The sequence below is a fragment of the Rhinoraja longicauda genome, chromosome 9, assembly GCF_053455715.1.
Source record: "Rhinoraja longicauda isolate Sanriku21f chromosome 9, sRhiLon1.1, whole genome shotgun sequence".
NCBI lineage: Eukaryota > Metazoa > Chordata > Chondrichthyes > Rajiformes > Arhynchobatidae > Rhinoraja > Rhinoraja longicauda.
The window spans coordinates 33,910,381-33,927,715 of record NC_135961.1 but is presented as its reverse complement, the minus strand read 5'-3'; the positions used below and the strand labels follow the sequence as shown (position 1 = coordinate 33,927,715).

Below are 17,335 nucleotides of genomic sequence, written 5' to 3'. Positions count from 1 at the left end.
ATCCATCGAATGAAACAATATAGGACAAAGAGGGAGTGGCATGAACTCTGTGCACTCATGGAATGACTGTACATTAACCCTCTGTAATCCTCTCATCCTCCTGCACTCCGAGGAATAAAGTCCTTGGCTGCTCAACCTCTCCCTACAGCTCAGGCCCTCGAGTCCTGGCAACATCCTTATAAATCTTCTCTATGCCCTTTCCAGTTTAAAAACATCACACCAATACTGGCATATAGTCCATCTGTTTTACAACACTCCTCAGGGTCCTTATTCCCCATGAAAGTCTGACTCTGGTTTGCTTTCTGTTATATCCATTCCAAGCTCCAGTTTAAGGATGACATGGCAGTGCTATTGAGCGGAACCTTTTCCATAAATGGATATCTGCTGGTCTGGTAAAATTAAAAGTCAGAAGCTTCTTGGATACTCCCAGGTATCTCAGATCCTCCGGCACAATTATCTGCCTGTAATCATAGGCCTGCTCCAGGTTCACAGAATGATGCACTTGTGTGGGTTCTGATTTCCTCAAGGCAATGGGCATACAGTTACTGAATGCACCAAATTGTTGTCAGTCACCTCACACGCTTCATGATCTCTTCAAAGCGAGCAGAATAGCTTGCCTTTTCTAGCGTGTCAAACTTCTGATGCTACTGCAGTAAATTGAGAAATGGTCTCGAAATACAAATTGAACTGTAATACGGAGTCTGGAAACCTAGAGTCATTGAGTCACGCAGCGTGAAAACGGGCCCTTCGGCCCAACTTGCCTACGCTGACCAACATGCCACATCTACACCACTTGCCTGCGTTTGACCAATATCACTCTAAACCAATCCTATCCATGTACCTGTCTAAATGTTTCTTCAATGTTGGGATGGTACCTGCTACGACTACTTCCTCCAGCAGCTCGTTCCATGCACCCACCACCCTTTGCCTAGTTTAAATAAAAATTTGCCCTTCGGGTTCCTATTAAATCTTTCCCCCTCACCTTACAAAAGCTTTGCTGATGTTTTTCTGTGTTGTATGTTTAATGGAATAATATTTTGCACCTTTACTTACTGTGACATTCCCAACTTGAACCCGTTTCAGATTGTGCTCCCGCCTCACCTGGACCGTATACGAGAAAAGCTTGCAGAAAACATCCATGAGCTCTGGGTGATGAATAAACTAGAGTTGGGGTGGACCTTTGGATCGGTATGTTCACAACATACAATTAATTTGCTTGGCCTGAAATGAGGCAACTGATGTATTTCCTTTGGTTTAGTGAAAAAAGTTGTTGTGACTTTGATCTGTGCTGAATGAGTCAAAAATATTCTTTAGTGTGATGATGCAAACAACTCTGGAGAAAAGTAGAAGTGGGAAACTGCAGATGCTGGCTTACAAACAAAAGACGCAACGTGCTAGAGTAACACTGGAGAACATGGATAGATGATGTTTTGGGTCAGGTCCCTTCCGTCTGAAGAAGGGCCCAGACCCAAAACGTAACCTATCTCTGTTTTCCAGAGATGCTGCCTGACTGGCTGAGTTACTCCGGCATGTTGTGTTTTTTTCTGGAGAACGGTACACTGGCAGATAGTGAACAGCACAGTAGTTTCGTTTCCTTTAGAGATACAGTGCGGAAACAAGTCCTTCAGCCCACTGAGTCCATGACGACCAGTGATTCCGTAGATTAACACTATCCTGCACACTCGGGACAATTTACAATTTTTACGGAAGCCAATTAACCTACAAACCTGCATGTCTTTGGAGTGCGGGAGGAAACCAGAGCACCTGTAGAAAACCCACACGGTCATGGGGCGAACGTACAAATTCCGTACCAAGGTTTGATGCTGACTACAGGTGCCTTCATAACAAGAGGAGTTGAGTATAGGAGCAAAGAGGTCCTTCTGCAGTTGTACAGGGCCCTAGTGAGACCGCACCTGGAGTACTGTGTGCAGTTTTGGTCTCCAAATTTGAGGAAGGATATTCTTGCTATTGCGGGGTTGCAGCGCAGGTTTACTAGGTCAATTCCTGGAATGGCGGGACTGTCATATGTTGAAAGACTGGAGCGACTAGGCTTGTATACACTGGAATTTAGAAGGATGAGAGGGGATCTTATCGAAACGTATAAGATTATTACGGGGTTGGACACGTTAGAGGCAGGAAACATGTTCCCAATGTTGGGGGAGTCCAGAACAAGGGGCCACAGATTCAGAATAAGGGGTAGGCCATTTAGAACAGAGATGAGGAAAAACTTTTTCAGTCAGAGAGTTGTGAATCTGTGGAATTCTCTACCTCAGAAGGCAGTGGAGGCCAATTCTCTGAATGCATTCGAGAGAGCTAGATAGAGCTCTTAAGGATAGCAGAGTCAGGGGGTATGGGGAGAATGGGGTACTGATTGAGAATGATCAGCCATGATCACATTGAATGGCGGTGCTGGCTTAAAGGGGCGAATGGCCTACTCCTGCACCTATTGTCTATTGTCTGCCCGCTGGTCCTCCTGGGGGGGGGAGAGCATTTGTTAAAGTTAGTCCCTCCTCCCCCCTCATTCGCCACGACTCCCTGGGCCCCCCTCCCTCATTGGCCGTTACTTGGGCGGGTCCCATTGTGATATCACACGCCTGAACATGGCAAGTAATCCATTTAATAAGGTAATTTTGAACCTTTAAAATCTCTCTAACTAAAAATATAAGACCAATTTGAATGAAACTTGGATGAAAGTGTCCACAGCACAATGGCGAGTAAGGTGGTCCTAAAATTGTGGCGCTATCGTGTGTGTGTGGGTGAAAACCACACATACAAAAGGAAGAAAAAAGCGCACAAGAAACGCAATGCACAAGATATGCACACGGGGCAAACAAGATGAGAGTTTTAGAGATAGATGGATGGATGGATGGATGGATGGATGGATGGATGGATGGATGGATGGATGGATGGATGGATGGATGGATGGATGGATGGATGGATGGATGGATGGATGGATGGATGGATGGATGGATAGACAGACAGACAGACAGAGACAGACAGACAGGCAAATTCCTAACCCAATCTCACCCCCCTTCCCCTGCACATTCCCCCCCCCCCCAAAAAAAGTCTCACATCCACAATTTAGGACGTTAGACCCGCTGACTTTTAGTGATGCATGGTCTGAAATTTTTCTCAGTCCTCTCATTGTTTAGTTTATTGTCATCTGAACCGAGATACAGTGAAAAGCTTTTGTTGCGTGCTAATGAGTCAGTGGAAAGACAATACATGATTACATTTGAGCCATCCACAGTGTGCAGATACATAATAAGTGGAATAACATGAATAACATCTAGTGCAAGATAAAGTCATTAAAGTCCGATCAAAGATAGTCTGAGGGTTTCCAATGAGGTAGATGGTCAGGACTGCCCTCCAGTTGTTGGTAAGATGGTTCAGTTGCCTGATAACAGCTGGGAAGAAATTGTCCCTGAATCTGGAGGTGTGTGATTTCACACTTTAACACCTTTTTCCAGATGGGAGAGGGGAGAAGAGGGAGTGGCCGGGGTGAGACTCATCCTTGATTATGCTGGTGGCCGTGCCGAGGCCGCGTGAGGTGTAAATGAGTCAAGGGAAGGGAGGTTGGTTTGTGTGATGTCCGCAGTTCTCTGCAATTTCTTGCGGTCTTGGATGGAGCTGTTCCCAAACTATGCTGTGATGCATCCCGATCAAATGCTTTCTGAGCATTTACCTCTCTGGTATATTTCACCAGCTGTCTCACCTAATGCAGAGCTGGGTGTCAGAGTAGGCTGTGTGGAGGATGTCGAGAGGTTTTAGAGGCTCTCGAGAGGTTTTAGAGGCTCTAGGCAGACTACGTGAGTTGGCGAGAACGTCGTGGATGGGTTTACAGAGTGAAAAAATATGAGGACAGTGATTTTGTCAAAAAAGATAGAGCAAAGTTTATTTTTAAATATTGAGAGACTGAAATGTATTAATCTTCAGACCTCTTCCTCAAGGGGCTCTGGAGCAGCCACTGAATTAATTCAAGACAGAGATTGATAGATCTTTTGGTAACAAGGGAATTAAGAGATAGTGGGTTAGCACAGGAAAGTGACGCTCAAGTAAGTGATCTTAATGAATGATGGAGTAGCTACCAGAGACCAATTCGCCTGTGACTGTTCCTATTTCCTATTGTTCACCTGACAATTGCATCAGGTTTGCTTTAGGTGTCAATAGAGTGGCTAAAGTCTCTCTTCAGTATTGTGCAACTGGCTACCCATGTTTTCCAGCCAGAAATGTGTGGCTGTCAGGTGAAAGGTGTCTGTCTCCTTCCCTCATTATCACCATCACCGGAGTGGTCATGCGAACGGTGGCCAAATGTACGAGGAAGTAGAAGTATATCATAGGGCTTCTGTGATTGTTCAGTACCGCGTGCACATTTAGTTTAGTCTAGTTTAGTTTATTGTCATGTCTACCAAGGTGCAGTGAAAAGCTTTTGCTGTGACCTATCCAGTCAGCGGACTATAAATGACTACAGTCGAGCCATCCACAGTGTACAGATACATGATAAAGGGAATAACATTTAGTGCAAGGTAAAGTCCGATCAAAGATAGTTCAAGGGTCACCAGTGAGGTAGATGTTAGCTCAGGACTGCTCTAGTTATTGATAAACAGCTGGGAAGAAACTGTCCCTGAATCTGGAGGTGTGCTTTTCACACTTCTGTACCTCCTGCCTGATGGGAGAGGGGAGAAGAGAGTGTGACTGGGGTGAGACTCGTCCTTGATTATGCTGCTGGCCTTGCCGAGGCACATTCACAAATGACACTGTGCAACTGAAATCTGAAATAGGAGCTGACTTTTGGAAGTGGAAAGCAATGTGCATGTTATGTTGTGGATTTAATATATGGAGACAAGGATGATTTTCCAAAGTCATCACCTCACTCCTCCGAAATCCACCGAATGACACAATTTAACCTGGTTGGGAAAATGTCTGTTTTATTACTTGTTGAATTAAGTATTGTGTGAGAAAGATGTCTTTGAATAGAAGGTAATTACAGTGCAGTATGCTTGCATTCATTGCTGGGAGCATTGAGTATAAGAATCAGGAAAACCTGATGCAGCTCGACAGGACTTTGGTGAGGCCGCACGTAGTATAACGTGCAGTTCTGGTAGCCCCATTACAAGAAAGATGTGGAGGCTTTGGAGAGAGTACAGAGGAGATTTACCAGATTAAGGGTTTCAGCCATAGGGAGAGGTTGGATAGACTTTGATTGCTTTCTGTGGAACGTCGGAGGTTGATAAAAGTAAATAAAATTATGAGAGGTAGACTGTCATAACCTTTTTTCCGGGGTGGAAATGTCATAGCAATATGGTGAGAGGGGGAAGGTTTAATGGCGATGTGGAAGGCAAGTTATTTTACACAGAGAGTAGTGGGGGCCTGGAACATGCTGCAAGGGTGGTGGTGGAGGCTAGGGTTGCCAACTTGTTCACTCCCAAATAGGGACAAAGGGTGATGTCACTGCCCTGCGCCCCACATGCTCCCGCTCCACCAACGGCGGCGGCCCGGGCCGGGAGGCGGGTTGCTATGCAACCTCCGTTAGGCAGCGCCTAAGCCTACACTGTCCGGGATTACAGTGGGCCCCGGGCTACAGTGTCTGGGCCTACATTTATTCTGGCCCACAGTGTCCAGGCGTACAGTGTCCAAGCCTACATTGTCAAGGGCCTACAGTGTACGGGACAAGGGCGGTCCCGTACGGGACAAACCAATTTAGCCCAAAATACAGAATTTTTCCGGCTAATACGGGACAGCTGGCAAACCTAGTGGAGGCAGATACAGTAGTGGTATTTAACAGGCTTTTGGATAGGCACATGGAAGTGCAAGGAATAGAGGGATATGGATCATGTACAGGCAGATGAGATCAGTTTAACTTGGCATTGTGTTCGGCACAAACATTGTCGGCCGAAGGTCCTGTTCCTGTGCTGTACTGCTCTAAGTTCTAATTGATTTAAATTTAAGTAGCAGAATTGTGAGGTTTTTTTATTGGTATTTTTAACTCACACTTGATATATTGACAAAATCTCCTCAGTGATTGTTAGGTTTATTATTTCATCCAAGTTGTGTTAGATTTATTTAGATTATATTCTGGCTTCAGAAGAAGAGCAATGAGATCTGGCTGCAATTAATTGGGCATTTTCCTGCAGATCCGAGATGATAACAAACGACAACACCCTTGCCTGGTAGAATTCTCCAAGTTGCCAGAACAGGAGCGAAATTACAATTTGCAGATGTCTCTGGAAACCCTGAAGTGAGTTTGCTTTCTCTAATCTTTTCCTTCACAAGGGGACAATTTTCCTGGTGTAAGTGAATTTGGTTTTTATTAAAACAATGAATACTTTTTGTAATCTGATGTGCCTTGTGAAGTTTATCTTGATTGTTTGGATCAGGAGATATCTTCCGGAAGATCAAGGCAGCACAGTGGCGCAACGGCAGAGTCGCTGACTTAATGAAGGTGGGGACGAGTGGGGGGGAGGGGGAATGCAGGAATTACTTGAAATTAGATAAATCAGCGTTCAAGCTGCCCAAGCGAAATATGAGGTGTTGTTCCTCCATTTTGCATGAGGCCTGACTCTGACAGTGGAGGAGGCCCAGGACAGAAAGGTCAGTGTGGGAATGGGAAGTAAAAATGTTTGGCAACTGGGAGATTGTGTAGCAAAGGACAGACCAATCACAAGTGTTCAACGAAACGATTGCCCAGTCTAATGTTTTCGAACTTGCTTGCATGTAGATTTAAGGGCCTGTCCCACTTAGGTGATTTTAAGGCGACTGCCAGCGACTAGGCTGCCGCCGACAGTTCGCCGGGGTGTTGCGGGCATGATCGTGAGGAGTCTTCAAAAAAAACGTAGTGGGTCTCGGTGCGTCGCTGAGAAATCAACCGGTTTGAAACTTCGCATGCTGTCCCCAGGTTTGCTAGGTTGTCTTAGATGCATTTAAAAGCGCGTAATATTAAATTAAGTAAAGTCATTTGAAGATACCATAAAATACTTGTGTTTAACCAATTTATTTAACGTCAGGACATTTGACAGGTAGATTGGAGGTGACAGTTTGACGGTCAGGTAAGCGTGGGAATTTTGTGATGTTTATGGCCATCAGCGATTACATTTAAAGTAGGCTACCAACCCAGATATGCAACCCAGAAACCGGATACGCATCTCCAGTACATTTTCAAAGAATGCCCACACTCCGCACAAAAATCCATTTAACCACTTTTAAAATTAAATTTCTTAATACTGCTATTAGTAAACTGGAAGTCAATCCAGTTTATGCCTTGTTACCGTGAAGCTTGGTTTTCAAGTAACCTGGGCAAGATGTTATATTTCAAAACTCAAGTAATTACCGACTTGTCAGTGATTTCAGCGAAAATTAGGATGCCGGAGAAGCATTGATAAGCGTGGGAAATTTGCGATGTTTCCGAAGACGGTGTAATCTCGACCTGACTCGGCATTGTCGTGGTCATTGTCGTAGAGTAAAAGAAACATTTTTGGGGATCTGCTACGACTTTGACAGTCGCCGGCAGTCGCCTAAAAAATCGCCTAAGTGGGACAGGCCCTTAATTACTGCATTAAAGTTAAATGTAACAAAGACAGTTTAGTTTGTTTTCTTCCCATGTTCTTATTCGCAGAAATGCAGTGCTGTCAGAGATGGTGGTGGAGGCAGATACCACAGTGGCATTTAAGAAACTTTTAGATAGGCACATGATAATGCAGGGAATGCAGGGATATGGATCAAGTGCAAGCAGAGGAGATTAGTTTAACTTGGTGTCATGTTTGGCATGGACAATGTGGGCTGCACAGCTGTCAGCTGTGCTGTCTGATCTTGTGCTAAGGTTATCTTGATGACAGCATCTTGTCCATCTTGTCCATTCCATTTGCTGTCTCTGTATATGTTCTAATGATTTGTTCCACATCGGTGCTTTCGAAATGTCTTCCTTTTTCCTTCACTGTGGCTTCCAATCACCATTGTTGAGAGGGCTCTCAACCATGTCTCCTCTGTTTTCCCAAACTTCTGCTTTCACCCCTTCCAGAGCAAGGATATAAGTTCCTCTTGTCCTCACCTTTCACCTGCTCATCCTGAACATTCATAAGATTCTCCTCCATGATTTCTATTACCAACTAACCTACATCCTTGGAGTATGGAAACTGGAGCACCCGTTCCATGCGGTCAACAGGGAGAAGGTAGAAACTCCATACAGACAGCACCCGTAGTCAGGATCGAACCCGGGTCTCTGACATTGTAAGGCAGCAACTCTACCGCTGTGCCACCGTGCCGCCCTTGTTGAGTCAGAGGGCATGCTTCTGTGCAATAAATACCACACACGCCATGCCAATGCTGATCCTTGGCACTGTCTGAGCCGTTACTTATTCTTGAAACTTTATTTTGCAGAACACTTATGGCTATGGGGTGCCATGTTGGCATCGCCGATGAACAGGCAGAAGAGAAAGTGAAGAAGTTAAAACTTCCCAGAAAGTGAGTTCACGGAGCAAGTGTGTGTATGTGTGTGTGTGTGTGTGTATGAGTACGCATCTGTGCATGTTGTAGCGACCATAGAGAATGGTCCGGGTCGTCGAACCCTCAGATTGGCCAGCAAGGTCACGTGTGAGCGCGACCGTAGGGATTGGTCCAGAGAGCGACATCGCTGATTGGACAGCGTGGTCATGTGCGCTTTTGGCGCCCGAAAAGGTTCAGTTCAGAGAAGTCTTCGAAGAAGACAGTGAGTTTTTGATGGTTGTCCTTTACCTTGTTGTTTAACCTTTGTATTCGAATATTGCTGTCGCAATAAACTTCTTCTACAACCAACAAGTTTCCGGACTCGCCATAATGTAACACTTCGGCCTCTTGGCTTCCAAGGTATACTTCTTTGTTCTCCTTTCCATTACCACTGTAATAGAGAAGCTGTGGTCTCTATGTCCATCTTGAAAATATGTTAATAACTAAGTACAGCTTATTTGCTGAATGAGGCTTGTTTGAGGATGGAGTCAGGGAATCATACTGCACGGAAACAGGCGCTTCAGCCCAACTTGCCCACGCCGACCAACATGTCCCATCTACACTAGTCCCACCTGCTCACATTTGACCCGTATCCCTCTAAACCTTTCCTATATTTTCCTATCCATAGTACTTACTTCAACTACCCCCTCTGGCTGCTCGTTCTATTTACCCACCAACCTCTGTGTGAAAAAGTTGCCCCTCGGGTTCTTTTTAAATCTTTGCCCCCTCACCTTAAACCTATGATCTCTAGATCTTGATTCCTCTACTCTGGGTAAAAGACAATCTGTAGCATTGGTTCAGAGAGGCGTGTTGTTGGATGTCACAGTGAAGGTGGAGATTGATGTTAGACTGGTGAGGCTGTAATGTAAGTTCTGCATTCTAAGTTTACAAACATGAAATATGCACTCTTTCCCCATTTCCTCTTTATCATGCAGTCCCAAATCAGCGGTCCAACAATATCTTGGTTTAACATTTTCATCTTGTGCACTGTTTGTTTTCTTTCCTAACTCTGAAGGTGGCAACATAGTCAGGAAAGAGAGCACACTGCAAAATCAGATGAATCATTTAAAAGCAAATTGTAGTTGGATCAACGATTTGGACCACTCTAGGATTCCAAAGCCAGAGTCATTAAAATCTGATTCAGTTCATAAATGTGGAGCTGTGGCAAATTAATCATAAGCTCATAAGTCATAAGTGATAGCAGAATTAGGCCATCTGGCCAATCAAGTCTCCTCCGTCATTCAATCATGGCTGATCTATCCTTCCCTCTTAACCCCATTCTCCTGCCTCCTCCCCATAACCCCCCTTACTAATCACTTCAGATTTGGTACGCATTCTATCAGCTGGCAAATCAATCATTAATGCGGCACGGTGGCGCAGTGGTAGAACTGCTGCCTCACAGCACCAGAGACTCGGGTTCGATCCTGACCTCGGGTGCTGCCTGTGTGGAATTTGCACATTCTCCTGTGACCGTAAGGGTTTCCTCTGGGTTTCCTTAGGTTTCCTCCCACATCCCAAAGGCATGCGGGTTTGTACGTTAATTGGCCTCTGTAAAAATTGTTCCCTAGTGCGTAGGGAGTGGGCGTGAAAGTGGGATATCGTTGAACTAGTGTGAACGGGTGATTGATGGTCGGCGTGGGCCAAAGGGCCTGTTTCCGTGCTGTATCTCTTGACTACATCAACTCTGAAATTCCACCCTGAATTCCTGGCTTCTCCCTTTCTCCCCCACCTCCCCCTCTCCTTTATACTGCTCAGTGTGCTGACCCTTTCGCACAGTGCAAGCTATCGTTGGAGTTGAGTGAGAGTAATGGAACGTGTAAGACGGAACTGCAGATGCTAGTTTACACCGAAGATAGACACAAATTGCTGGAGTAACTCAGCGAATCAGGCAGCATCTCTGGAGAAAAGGAATAGGTGATGTTTCGGGTCGAGATCCTTCATCCGACTTGACCCCTGGTCTCAACCTGAAACGTCACCTGTTACTTTTCTCCAGAGATGCTGCCTGACCTGCTGAGTTACTCCAGCATTTTGTGTCTATATTGAGAGTAAAGAAATGTTATGCGGGCATGATTTGTACTTTGTTAGAAACTCCATTATGTTCCAAGGCCGTTGAGCGTTTTTTCAGTTTGATTGCTTGGCCTCCCATGACACTAGAACTGCCACACCGATGGTGATAAGTGAGCTGAAAATCATTGCCACATTGTATGAGTTTCATTTCGGAGAAGGGAAGCAAATACTGAACAGGTTTGCTTCGCTCATTTCACAGTGCTAAACCGAAAGACATTTGCACAGTGGAGCAGTCAAAATGTAGAAACAAGGATAGACATAAAGTGCTGGAGTAACTCGGCGGGTCAGGCAGCTTCTCTGGAGAAAAGGAATCGGTGACGTTTTGGGTCAGCACCCTTTTTACATAGACATAGACAATAGGTGCAGGAGTAGGCCATTCAGGCCTTCGAGCCAGCACTGCCATTCAATGTGATCATGGCTGATCATCTACAATCAGTACCCCGTTCCTGCCTTCTCCCCATATCCCTTGATTCCGCTAGCCCTAAGAGCTCTATCTATCTCTCTTTTGAATGCATCCAGTGAATTGGCCTCCACTGCCTTCTGAGGCAGAGAATTCCACAAATTCACAACTCTCTGTGTGAAAATGTTTTTCCTCATCTCAGTTCTAAATGTCTACCCATTATTCTTAAACTGTGGCCCCTGGTTCTGGACTCCCCCAACATTGGGAACATGTTTCCTGCATCTAGCGTGTCCAATCCCTTAATAGACAATAGACAATAGGTGCAGGAGTAGGCCATTCAGCCCCTCGAGCCAGCACCGCCATTCAATGCGATCATGGCTGATCACTCAATCAGTACCCCGTTCCTGCCTTCTCCCCATACCCCCTCACTCCGCTATCCTCAAGAGCTCTATCCAGCTCTCTCTTGAAAGCATCCAACGAACTGGCCTCCACTGCCTTCTGAGGCAGAGAATTCCACACCTTCACCACCCTCTGACTGAAAAAGTTCTTCCTCATCTCCGTTCTAAATGGCCTACCCCTTATTCTCAAACTGTGGCCCCTTGTTCTGGACTCCCCTAACATTGGGAACATGTTATCTGCCTCTAATGTGTCCAATCCCCTAATTATCTTATATGTTTCAATAAGATCCCCCCTCATCCTTCTAAATTCCAGTGTATACAAGCCCAATCGCTCCAGCCTTTCAACATACGACAGTCCCGCCATTCCGGGAATTAACCTAGTGAACCTACGCTGCACGCCCTCCATAGCAAGAATATCCTTCCTCAAATTTGGAGACCAAAACTGCACACAGTACTCCAGGTGCGGTCTCACCAGGGCCCGGTACAACTGTAGAAGGACCTCTTTGCTCCTATACTCAACTCCTCTTGTTACGAAGGCCAACATTCCATTGGCTTTCTTCACTGCCTGCTGTACCTGCATGCTTCCTTTCATTGATAAGAATGTCCTTCCTCAAATTCTTCTTAAAGTAGAGGGAATGGGGGAGCTGGAGGCAGAAAAAGGTCAGAACAAAACAGGGCGGGTAAACAGATTACCAAGGAAGGGTGGAGCCCATAATGGCTCATTGTTGACTGGGGAAGAGGTGATAAAGACAGGGATACAAGGATGTGCACAGTGGAACCAGCAGGACGTTTAGGGTGGGGGAGGTGTGTGTGTGGAGGGGGGAGGGAGAGGTAATGCAGGGGGTTTTGAAATTAGAGAAATCAAATATTCATACCACTGGGCTGTAAACTGCCCCAGCAAAATATGAGCGAGATATAGAAAGAAGGAACTGGTTTACACAAGGACACTAATGCTGACGATCACGGATAGTTGAAATTTAAGGTCGGGACCCTTCTTCAGACAGTCTGGCAGATTAGGACAAATGAAGAATTAATATTTTTAAACAAATCCACAAAATTATCATGAGATGTGGTATGATGGATCCTTTTGCAAATAGAATGGAGGACAGGTCTGAAGAAGTTGCAACTGTGCAGACCTTTGATAATCACATGTTTTATTTAGCTGCATGTGAAGAATGTATTTGGTTCTTACAGAGATTTCTCACACAAAACTAATACCCCTCACCCTCCTCTCCATTTTAAGTCTGCAGGACAATCTCTCAGTTTACTTGATGTGATAAGACAAGCTGCTTCACTTTTATTATCAGTGATATTTTCAACATGCATATGCATGCATATGCATATTTTCAATATGCATTTTGTTCACCTTCTCGGAGTAGTGCTTGAGATCATAACTGAGTTACAAGCTCATTAAGTGTTTGATGATGCCAAGGAAGACATGATCAAGGCTTAAAGATCATGATCTCATCCTCTGGCAGATTGTGATGGCAGGGTTCTGTCGAGCTTCCCCATCTGAGTGGATAACCCGACTTAAATGGACACAATGCGCTCGAGTAACACAGCGGGTCAGGCAGCATCTCGAGAACATGGATAGATAACGTTTTGGCTTGGGACTCTTCTTCAGACTGTTCCTCAGAGTCTGAAGAACAGCTGCCTGACCCGCTAAATTACCCCAGCACTTTGGGTCATTTTGATGTTGTAAATCAGCATCTGCTGTTCCTTATTGTTTCTATGGATAATCCTACTTGTTATGTGGCTTCCTGACAGCCTTTGGATGAGATTTTTGTAAGGCACATGGTAAAGTGGAAGTAACAGAGCAAGTGGTTTAATCAGAAACAAAATGGAGATCAGCGAAGCCATGCTGACTCAGTCTGTCTATTTCCTTGCTTAATTCTGCTAATCCTGACTGAAATTAATCCTTAAAATCCTATCTTGGTTGAAGGCTGAAAGAACCAAATATCAGCAATTACTCTGCTGTGGACGGTATGGGGCTTCTTGCATTTAAAATAAAATTTGGGCTTGTGCAAAGGATTTGCAAAACGTTGTTAGGCCCAGCACTATTGAGTTGAGCTTTGAATAGCTGATGTGGTTTGGACTTTTAGAATGCAAAACGCATTGTGCGACTTGGCATTGCCAATTCCAGAGGCCCTGAGCAAACTGGATCTGTGGTAATGATATAAATCATTCTATGACTTTTCATATTTAAAAAAAATTTTTTTTTTTTAAATTTGATGTTGCTGCCTAAGGAACAAAACAATTTGCATCAAAGAGGTAATAGGAAGGAACTGCAGACGCTGGTTCATACCAAATATAGACACAAAGTGCTGGAATAACTCAGCTGGTTATGGTCGGTAATGTCATGTCGGATGCGAAAGTGGGATAACATAGAACTATTGTACGGGTGATTGATGGTCGGCATGGACTCGGTGGGCCTGTTTCCATGCTGTATCTCGAAAGTAAACTCTAAACTCTAGTTACACTTGGGGCATTTTCTAGTGTTTAAACACAGCTCTGGTGTACCCAAACACAAGGAGAGGCATGAAGATGAGGGCCACAATGAGTATATTTATTGGTATTGGTTTATTATTATCAAGTTTATAGTGAGAATCATTGTCTATTTTCATTTATTTTCTCATCATTTGTACCGAGGTACATGAGAAGCTTTTTGTGGCATTCTAACCAGTCAGCGGAAAGACTATACGTAATTACAATCGAGCTGTCCACATTGTACAGATACATGATAAAGTGAATAACATTTAGTGCAATATAAAGTTCAGTAAAGTCCGATTAAAGATAATCCGAGGGTCTTCAATGAGGTAGATCGTAGCTCAGGACCACTCTCTAGTTGTTCGTAGGTTGGCAAATCATATCATACATGAGTACATCAGGTAATACGAACAAGAAAATAAACATATTGGCACTGGGCATATCTTAATTTCCCCTGTGGAGATAGAAATGTATTTGGGATCCTGCAGTCAATGTGATCACTTCAAAAATTCCTCCTTGTGGTGTAACATGATTGTTCTCAAAATGACTGCAGGCAGACTTGTCAGGATCTCCTAACTTGGAGATATGCCCAATTTCAACAGCTGTGCCAAAAACATGCTGCAAAATGTTATTTTCCCTTTAATTGTTTTGGTGAGTTGTTTTATTTTCTTGTAAATGATGTTTGCTCATTCATTGAATTCACACTCTAGTTGTCTAATTATTTCCGTGCAGGAGAGAAACATTAGGGGCTTGCTCAGCAGTTGAAGAAAAGGCAGATGTCGTCATTATTTCCCATCTCATTGACAACAAACTAAATAAGATTAGTTTAGATCATGACTCAAACTGTGTTCTCAGACTTGTGGTGTTCCTACATGCTGACTCTAATATGTTGCTACCAAATCTCCTATTGTTGTACAAAATAATTTATGGAGGACTACTAATTCCTTCACACCACAGAAGGAACTGCAGATGCTGGTTTACAAAAAGAGATGCAAGTGCTGGAGTAACTCAACAGGTCAGGCAGCATGTCCGGAGAACATGGATAGATGAACTTTTGGGTCGGGACTGTTCTTCAGACTGATAGGTGTGGCTGATGGGGGACAACTAGGTCGGGGAGGAAGAAAGTTGGAAGAGAGGAGTGGCAGGACATAGCATGGGAGGTAATAGGTGGGCATAGGCAAGGGGAGGTTTTGATAGAAAGATGTTTGGAACATGGTTGGATGGTTGGACTTCTTCGGGTCTGAAGAAGGGTTCTGATCCAAAACGACACCTATTCCTTTTTTCCAGAGATGCTGCTTGACCCGCTGAGTTACTCCAATACTTTGTGTCTATCTTCGGTATAAACCAGCATCTGCAGTTCCTTCCTACACAGGAAATTACTGAATTCATTGTTGGGTCCAAGAGTTCCAATGTACCTGAACAGAAGATGTGATGCAGTTTATCAAGTGTTATATGGGGGCTCCTAGAATTGTCAACTTCATTGTTGGTGTTGGAAAATCTAAAGAGCACAGTTGCAATCGGGATTCAGTGTCTTTAGAGCACTGCATAACTTAATGATTTATTGTAGCAGAATTAGGCCATTTGGCCCATTAAGTCTACTCCACCATTCAATCACAGCTGATCTATCTTTCCTTCTCATCCCCATTCTCCTGCCTTCTCCCCCTAACCCCAGAACCAAAAATCTGTCAATCTCCATCTTAAAAATATCCATTGACTTGGCTTCCACAGCATTTTGTGGCAATGAATTCCACAGATTCACCATCCTCTACTAAAGACTGCATACTGTAAGATACCTTACTGTAACTGAAAATGACTAATGAGAAGTACTGTATTTTCTGACACAGCTATCAGCTACCCAGTGGATATAAACCCGCTCCTATGGATTTGAGCCACATCAAATTAACCTCAACCCAGGAGGCCATGGTGGATAAACTGGCAGAGAATGCGCACAATGTTTGGGCCAGAGACCGCATCAGACAGGGCTGGACATACGGCATTCAGCAGGTAAGCCCTGTCCTGTCTGTTTAGAATGTAGAAATAAGGAACTTCAGATGCTGCTTCATACCAAAGATAGACACAAAGTGCTGGAGTAACTCAGGGGGTCAGGCAGCAACTTTGGAGAAAAAAGGATAGGTGACTCAATATGGATGTTTTTGTGTGATGGGAACTTGAATAGACTCATGGATGTACCTCACAACTCTTGTTCCTTTCTGACATCAACTTGCCTGCATCTGCTTTAACTGTAAGGGTTTTCTTTTTGCCTAGTTCTGCCATGTTGTACTAAATAATTGTAGATATTTCAAGAAAAGGGCATTCGAATGACAGCATAAATGGCTTTGTGTTAATAAGATGAGTTTCTAAAGAGAATTGATTAAGGGACACAGTAAAAAATCTGACTTTTAGGTTTGATGTTAATGAAGAAGGAAAGGTTAGGTAGACTTAATGTCTTTTGCCTGTTCCGAGGGATAATTATGTTCAGATGAATCATACGTTGTATTTTGAATTCTACCCACTTTGCTCAACGTTAAACTATTTTTCCAAAGTGGATATCAATGATAAATGGGGTCCTGATGTTTGGCCAGAAACTTCCATTTGTGTGGAAATTCGGGAATTAATATGTGATATCTGCATTGATTAGTTATATATATTAATATTTATTGCTGGCTTAAAATTAGATATTTCAAATAGAAGAAAAAAACTGCGGTATTTCATTGAGGCAAATTACTTATTTGACAACAAGGAAATATTAAGACCTAAAAGGTACCATCAAGGTTAAAGTTGAAATATTTGAATTTTGTGTCATTCATCTTCACATGACTAATCCCCATTAAAACTGCACTCTATTTGATTAAAGAATGTTAAAAGTCATCTTCCAATGCACTTTTGAGAAAAAATAGACGAGGGCAGTAAAAATTAAACCGATACTGTGAATTTGTATGTTATGACATTTTCTATTATATCGAACAAATAAAGTATCATTAACAGCTGAGAATTGGGGAGCAAAAATCAATTTCCTACCAGTGGCCGTGTGAGTCTAGTGCCTATTCCATCCATCCAGTCAGCAGCTTGTCTGGGTTGAATCTTGTACTGATTCTGTTGGCTAACCAACAGAAAATAGAGAGTCAAAATATATAGGTTATGTTTGGTTTAACAAGCATAGTAGTTTACATGGATAGGACAGGTTTAGAAGGATATGGGCCAAACACAATAGGTGGGACTAGTGTAGATGGGACAAATTGGGCCGAAGGGCCTGTTTCCACGCTGTAAAATTCTGACTCTTTGACTCTAAGCTGTAAATGGTGAAATGCTTCAGGAGTAAGTGGTAGCATCATACTCTGTATCAATAACTTGGATGAAGGGAATATATTTCTCTGAAAAAATTACCGATGACATAAAGAAAAATGGAAAAACATCCTGTGGAACATAGAACATAAAACAGGACAGCACAGGAACAGGCCCTTGGCCCCACAATGTTTGTGCCGAACATGATACCAAGACCAACACT

The 17,335-nt window shown here is 43.7% G+C and overlaps 1 protein-coding gene across 4 annotated transcripts in view; it reads left to right on the top strand.

Annotated features, from left to right (window-relative positions):
* The window catches only part of ryr2a (ryanodine receptor 2a (cardiac)), a 423,773-nt gene that overhangs the window by 190,655 nt on the left and 215,783 nt on the right, over nt 1–17,335 (top strand). For all 4 annotated transcript variants that reach the window (XM_078405073.1, XM_078405072.1, XM_078405071.1 and 1 more), the window contains 4 exons: nt 1,084–1,188; nt 6,135–6,238; nt 8,374–8,457; nt 15,675–15,834. In XM_078405073.1, coding sequence (XP_078261199.1) covers nt 1,084–1,188; nt 6,135–6,238; nt 8,374–8,457; nt 15,675–15,834 — 453 coding nt within the window. The remainder of the gene's footprint in view (nt 1–1,083; nt 1,189–6,134; nt 6,239–8,373; nt 8,458–15,674; nt 15,835–17,335) is intronic.